The sequence below is a fragment of the Mus caroli genome, chromosome 16 (assembly GCF_900094665.2).
Source record: "Mus caroli chromosome 16, CAROLI_EIJ_v1.1, whole genome shotgun sequence".
Lineage (NCBI taxonomy): Eukaryota > Metazoa > Chordata > Mammalia > Rodentia > Muridae > Mus > Mus caroli.
The window spans coordinates 10,324,261-10,331,760 of NC_034585.1; the positions used below are offsets into that span (position 1 = coordinate 10,324,261).

The window sequence follows — 7,500 nt, forward strand, 5'->3', positions numbered from 1 at the left end:
CATGCACACCTCTCACACATGCACACCTCTCACACATGCACACCTCTCATGTGCACACCTCTCACTCATGCACACCTGACACATGCACACCTGACACATGCACACCTCTCACACATGCACACCTCTCATACATGCTCACCTCTCATATGCACACCTCTCACACATGCACACCTCTCATATGCACACCTCTCACAGAGGTGAGTAGAGGTGAGTGCAGGGCTGAAGCAGGTGCAGGGTACTGACACATGACGAGACTTGCTTATTGCACGGTGGAAAGTAGAATTCATTCCAGTAGTGTGTCACCTCCCCCCACACATAAGTACGTGCCCAGGCTGGCCTCTGCCTCCTGAGTGTTGGGATGACTGTGTTTCCTACCATGACAAGCCAGCCTCAGTCTCGCTGTGTTGTAATTTCCAGTGCTCAGATTATAGGCATGAACCACCACTCCTGGCTCAGATTTTCTTACACTTGTAAAATGGTGATGCACACCTATAATCACAGCATTCATGAGGTAGGAGGATAGAGTGGGCAGGGTAAAGGCAGCCCGAACTACTGAATTACTGTGGCGAGAGGAGTAGGCAGACACAGACAGACAGACAGACAGACAGACAGACAGACAGACAGACAGAGACAGCAAAATTAAGGTCTCTTAATTTTGACTCTTGAACTCGGTGAAGGATTGGCCCCTCTCTCCTGGGTACTGGGATCTGTGTCACATGTTGTTTAGTCAGAAGGACTGTTGCTGCTGCCTTTCTGCATCAGCCTTCTGTTGCCAGTGCAGCCCAGTTCAGACATGTGGCCTGTCTCCCACTTCTGAGTACACACTGGCTCTCTCCACCTCTCTAGATCTTTAAGCCTTACTAATTCACACCACTATTTTATTCTGTTTCAATTAAACAGGAAAGAGCCAGACTTCTCAGAGGTCAGTCTGTTCAACAAGTGGGACCCCAGGGCCTTCTGTATGTTCAGCAAAGAGAGCTTGCAGTGACCTCCCCAAAGGATGGTAGGTTAGGAAGCAGCGCATTGGGCCGTATCCGAAAGCTACTGGGTATTTCATGTTATTTCTTTTTCAAACAGGCTCCGTCTCCATTCTGGGTTCTGATGATGCTACCACTTGTCACATTGTAGTCCTGAGACATACAGGTATGATGACAGAGGTGAAGGAGACTCTTTGTTAAACCATCCCAGCCACATGGAACCACTGACTTTCTCACTGAGTTTCCTAGTAAAATGCGAAGCCAAATCTTTCTTGCCTGCATCGCGTCTCCCTGGTGCCCTGGTCAGATGGGTTGGCTGGGCAGCATGGAGTCTTTCAGTTTTCTTACAGGGTGCCTAAAGATGAGGTGGTCTACATGTCTCACTTGCCAGAATAGAAAGAATAACTTCTTTTACCCTTGTTTTCCAGGAAATGGGGCAACCTGCCTGACACATTGTGATGGATCTGACACCAAAGCTGAAGTCCCCTTGATAATGAGCTCCATAAAATCCTTCTCTGAACCTGCTGAGTGTGGAAGGTCAGTACCATGCTGTTGCTGTATGGACACTGTGGGGGATGCCCTGGGCTTGTACACCATGAGCATGGCTGGTGTCTACACTGACTGCATGGGTGGGTGGCTGGGTGGGTGGATGGAAGACTAGAAGGATGGATGGGTAGATAGATGAATGGATGGATGGTTAGACAGGAGGAACAAGCCAGCACTGGACTTTTTGTTGGACAGGGCTTACTATGTAGTCTGGCCTTGAACTCATGATCTTCTCGCCCTGGTCTCCATAATGATAGGATTATATGTCGGGCTTCTGTGCTCAATTTTAAACTGAGTTTGGCTTTGAACTTGTATAATGTTGGGATCTTTATATGTCAAGTATTAAAGTGTTGTGGCCTATTCAAGGGGTATTTCTGTGGGAGCCACTTGTTCTTGGGGCCAAGAACTTCCTGTTCAGTGTAGGCTCAGTGTTCATACTCTAAATAAAGCAGGCAGGTGAGTAAATGTGTAGGAAGGACTAAAGAAGGCAGCAGGGTCAGCTGAGCATGACAATGCTACACACTTCAGCAGGCCAACAATTTGAGCAAGGATGTAGGGTAAGAACCAGCCCGAACTAACTGTCCCTCAGCATTTCATCCTTACCCTGTGACACATGGCCATTTACCAGAGCCACAAAGCTAGTTAAGTTCTGGCCTGTGACCCACTTGCTCACATAACTGGTCCACTTGCTCTGTTACTACACTTGGCTCTTATTTTCTTGGTAGCTTTGAAGGAACTAGTACAGTCATACACAGGTACTTAGGGTCTTGGGGACACTATTGGTCAGCTTTATAGTGCAATAAGTAAATTAAAAAATGGGGAGAAGGTATGATAGCACACCTTTGATTTCAGTATTGGGAGGCAGAGGCAGAAGGATGTCTTAGTTTGAGGCTAGCCTTAAATACAAACCAAGTTTAAACTATATATACATATATATATGCTAGATATTGAATGCTGGGCCTTGCATATGCTAACTGTGTTGGCGCTGAGCCCTTTTTAAAACTTAAACCTGTGGCTGGGTCTGTGTCATAGGCTGGTGAGCTTCACAGGCTTTTTGACTTGTGTGGTTCTAAAATTGCCTTTTCCTTTTGCTTTGGCCCAGGCTAGCCACAAGGGTTCTCAGAACATAACTGTCTGGTCTGCTTGCAGACAATGTTTAGTTATTGTGGATATCGAGGCCAGCCTGGTAGGAGCGGTGGCAAAGCCATGGTAGCCACAGCCCAGATGCTCTTTGGTAGAGGTACTGAGAAATTCTAGCGTATTCCATGTGGGTGGCCAGGTGACACTGCACTGAGGACCCTGGGTGACAGCCTTGTTACTAGCCTTGGCAACATCACATGGCGCCCCATCATGCCCACAAGTACTTTCATCATCTGCTGTGAGAAGACACAGAAGCCTGTTGTGTCTGTTCAGGGGAGCCACTAGCTAAATATCACCTTCAAACCAGCACAGTCATGTCTTGTCCTAACTCTGATCACTGTACCTCTCTTGGCAGGCTGGAAGTACATCTTGTGGGAGGCTTCAGTGATGACAGGCAGCTGTCACAGAAACTTACTCATCAGCTTCTTAGTGAGTTCATCCCCCACTACAATTACAAACTGTCAAAGATGCTTTTTTAAAACAGGAGCTAATGAATTCTTGGGGAGTACATACTCTGAGCTGTATAGAAACAGAATTACTCTTCTGGCAGGAGTGGTCTTTGTAATCTTGAGAAAATGAAAACAGCAATGATAGCCTTTTCTGTTAGATCAGTACAAGAGAAGACACGGTTATGTATCGGTTGTGTAATAGATATTCACACATACCTCGGAGCAGCCTGCCATCGAGGAACCTGGCATTGTGGCTCAAGCCTTTTAAAGGTTCATTCCCCTTCTTAGAATCCATTCTAAGAAAATCATCTAAAGTGTGCACAGAGAGAGGCTGGCAGGATGGCTCAGTGGGTAAAGGTACTTCCCACCAAGCCTGACAGTCGATCTTTGGAAGAAACTCGACTCCTGTAAATTGACCTCTGACCTTCTTACATGCTTCACAGCGAGTACACACAAGTAAGAAAATGTAAAAAACCAAACATTTGCTCAGGGATTCTGACCCACAGATGAGCAATATGATAGCTCTGACAACAGGGAACACCCAGTGTCCTGAGAAGAGTTACAAATCTACTAGGAGCTGTTACCTACGAACCAGGCGTGGAGTCCATGCTTGCAGTCCAACACTTGGGAGGAAAGTGAGTGAGGCAGAAGGCTGTTTATTCCTAAACAGCCTGAGCTACACAATGAGACCAACAAAAAACACTTTTGAAAGCTTGGTATGGTAGAATATCTCTTTAATCCTAGCGCTCTGGGAGGCTGAGGCAGGTGGATCTGAGTTTCAGGTTGGCCTGGTTGATGTATTTACTAAGTTCGGGGCAGCCAGGGCTATGTAGTGAGACCTGTGTCAAATATACCTTATTAAGAAGTTTGAATTGCATGGGACAGGGTTGGAGTGGGGTGGGAAGGGAACCTGTGTCTAACAAAAGCAACCAGAATATAAAACTATATGATGTGTCTGGTGTATTGTTGTCTCTGTTATGACTTTTTTTTTTCTTTTTCATTTAAGTGCATGTGAGCATTAGGTCCCATGTATACCGTATAGCTTGAGCATGGAGGTGAGGCCAACTTGGGGGAGTGGGTCCATATACGGAACAGAGATTGCAAGAGCCTTTACATATTTCGCCATCTTGCTGGCCTAACCTTACTCTCACGTAGCCCCTTTTGAGACAGGATTTCATGCAGCACAGACTGGACTTGAAATTGAATTGTGGCACCATGCCTGTTTCTGTAGTGCTAGGGATTTGAACCCAGGACCCTGAGCATGCTAGGAATTACTGTGTCAGTTGAGCTATAGCCCAGGACCCTACTAGGAGGTTTTCATGATATATATATATTAACCACATTCACTTATCCCTGTTAACTTGGGCACTTTTTTGACATCAATTGTAGGTGAATTTGACAAACAGGATGATGACATTCACTTAGTGACATTATGTGTAACAGGTAAGTTCTGCTACATTTCCCAAAGGGGTATAAGGGCTCAGGAAGTTTTTGTCTGTAATTTTTTTAAGATTTATTTTTTTATGTGAGTACACCGTTGATGTATTCAGATCCCATTACAGATGGTTGCGAGCCACCGTGTGGTTGCTGGGGATTGAACTCAGGACCTTTGGAAGAGCAGTCAGTGCTCTTAACTGCCGAGCCATCTCTCCAGCCCTGTCTATACCCTTCTTACAATAGGATAGAAATTGTAGAAGACACTCAGAAGACACTGTCACCTATTGGATGCCTTGTGCCCACTACTCCTTATCACTAGGTAGACGTCTTGCCACCGGGTCCTACCCAACTGACCTGGATGTTCATGCTGTTTCTGCAGAGGCACTGCTGTCTGTTTTCTCTGTTCCTGGGCGGGCAGGGCTGGCCAGTGCCCCCTGGGGCTCTGCACTGACTGAGCTTCTCCTCTATGAGGAACAACTGCTTAGTGCTTCTACTTCCCTTTGTTTCTTAGAGTTAAATGACCGGGAAGAAAATGAAAATCACTTTCCAATTATTTATGGCATCGGTAAGTGGCGTTTGTATCCGAGGGTTATATGGTGTGCATGTGGGCATAGCAGACTGTGTTAGGTTAAAGGTCTGTTGGTGAGTTTGGAAACCCTGGGCAAGAGGCCAACCTTGACTAACCTTTTAACTGTGAGGCTGTTAATGCCAGTGTACAGCACAGGTTATGCACACCCCACATGCATTCCTGCAGCACAGTGTCACATGTCACAGTGTCACATGTCACTGGTGGGGGGTGTCTGGCTTTTTTTTTTTTTTTTCCTAGCCAGTGCTCATGGGGAAGGTGTGAGGTATTTGGATCTCTATATATTCTGGGAATGAAGTAAGGAAGCCCAGGGTCCTCCTCTCTTCAGTTCTGAGGCTAGCAAATTGCAAAGGGCTTCTGGTGTATCCTTGTTTAGCTAGCTGGGTGGTGAGCACACAGGCACTTCTTATTTTATTCTCTGTCACTTTGCAGCCTCACAAGTGTCTATGGTCACAGCAGAGTTCTGAGACCACATGCCCCAAGAGTCCAGAGCAGGTCTGGGGCTGTTCTTCCCTCTGTGCTGGTCCAGAGGTTGTCAGCACTTCAGACTCTCTTCAGATCCCTCCCGTTCTTTTCTGTTTCTGCTGCTTATGTGGAGTGCTAGAAACGTGAAGGCTGATTTGGATCTTTGTTGATTTAAAGCCACTCCCTTGTCCCTTGCAGCTGTCAACATTAAAACTGCAGAGATTTACAGAGCTTCCTTTCAAGATCGTGGCCCAGAGGAGCAACTGCGTGCTGCAAGAGCTTTAGCAGGAGGCCCAGTGAGTGGGAGCCTATTTTTGTGGGAGAAAGAGGGAACCCCAAGAGCCTCAAGTTTTTAGACCTGAGAAAAGCTATGGCCACCTCCTTACCCAGCCCACTTCCTCAAGAGTTAAGAGGTTTGCCTGGCAGTGGTGGCACATGCCTTTAATCCAAGCACTTGGAAGGCAGAGGCAGGTGGATTTCTGAGTTTGAGGCCAGCCTGGTCTACAGAGTGAGTTCCAGGACAGCCAGGGCTACACAGAGAAACCCTGTCTCAAAAAAACAAAAAAAAAAAAAAGTTAAGAGGTTCTAAGTGCCAGACACTAGTTCTCTCCTTGGAAGATAAAAGAGACAGTAACAGCCAGCCTGGGACCTCTTCCCATAGAGAGGATGGTAAGGACAGAAGTGACCAAGGAGTAGTAGTTCGGTGAGTCACTTAGTTTAAAAGTTTAACTTCCTTAGGGCACTATATTTTCCCTTGTTTTTAGTAGTGCTAGGGATGGATTCAAGATGCTACTCAACATATGCTGGCTAAGTGCTTTGTCACCGAGCACTTTTAGCCTAGGCCCTTTTATTTTTAGATAAGAGCTTGTTATGTAACAGCTTCAACATTTCCCAGGCTGGGATTACACAAGTGTACAACTGTGTCTTGGTCTCTAGGATGCTTAATATTCATCCCATCTGAAGAATTGGTAGAAGCTAGAAAAATTTACAATGTACAGAATGAGCCTGGCACACAGTTTTAATCTAAACACTCAGGAGATATCCAGGTGGATTGCTGTGAGGTAGAGGCCAGCCTGGGATGTCAAGCCAAACACGATCCTATGTAACATGTAAACATGATCCGTAGCACTGACATGAGAAGCTGAGTGTGCTGTGCATGCTTCCAGTCCTAGTACTGGGGAAGAGACAGACAGGCTGACGATTGAGGTTTCTAGCCAGCCAGTCTTGCTGAATATGTAGTTTCAACTTCAGCGGGAGGTCCTGTCTCTGTCTTAAAAAACAACTGAAGACACAGGGCACAGGTGCCTGGTCTCAAGTATGTGCCAGCAACCCATGCTCCAGCAAGCTCCAAAGTCTGCTTGTTTGTGTAGTGCTAACATCTCAGTAAAATGTTCAGAGACAGACATTTGTTTTGCCAGTCTCTTAATAATTTTCAGGAGTCCTAATCTTGTCTTTAAAAACTTTGCATTTGATATGGTTTTGCTATGTAGCCTAGGGTGTCTTGGAACTGTGGCAAGTCTCCTGCATCAGCCTCCACCAAGTGATGGGATTATTAACTACCATGACCAGCTTGGTGGTTTTGGTTTTTTTTTTTTTTTTTTTTGAGACAGAGGGCCACCGCAGTAGCCCAGGGTAGCCTGGAACTTACTTTAGGATTCATTTTGTTATTTAGTTAATAATTAGAATATTGAGTACCCTTCTCAAAACTGAAAATTCCCACTGGCATGATTTGGGAATTCAAGGAATGGCCAATCAGCTTCCACAGAGCTGGTTGTGATGGGATACACACCTGTGATCCCACATTTGGGAGTCGAGATCAGCCCAAGCTATGTGAGATCCTACTGCAGAACATAAAACCAGGGGAGGTATGGTGGTGCACACATTTTTTTTTTTTTTTTTT

At 45.9% G+C, this 7,500-nt stretch overlaps 1 protein-coding gene across 7 annotated transcripts in view; it reads left to right on the forward strand.

The window, feature by feature from the left end:
* Positions 1-7,500, forward strand: part of Ntan1 (N-terminal asparagine amidase) — a 15,694-nt gene that overhangs the window by 6,648 nt on the left and 1,546 nt on the right. For 2 of the 7 annotated variants that reach the window (XM_021185430.1, XM_029470329.1), the window contains exons 2-8: positions 901-1,003; positions 1,078-1,143; positions 1,406-1,514; positions 3,019-3,092; positions 4,502-4,555; positions 5,061-5,114; positions 5,799-5,896. In XM_021185430.1, coding sequence (XP_021041089.1) covers positions 901-1,003; positions 1,078-1,143; positions 1,406-1,514; positions 3,019-3,092; positions 4,502-4,555; positions 5,061-5,114; positions 5,799-5,896 — 558 coding nt within the window. The remainder of the gene's footprint in view (positions 1-900; positions 1,004-1,077; positions 1,144-1,405; positions 1,515-3,018; positions 3,093-4,501; positions 4,556-5,060; positions 5,115-5,798; positions 5,897-7,500) is intronic. The other 5 variants (XM_021185431.2, XM_029470330.1, XM_029470328.1 and 2 more) reach the window with 3 other exon arrangements.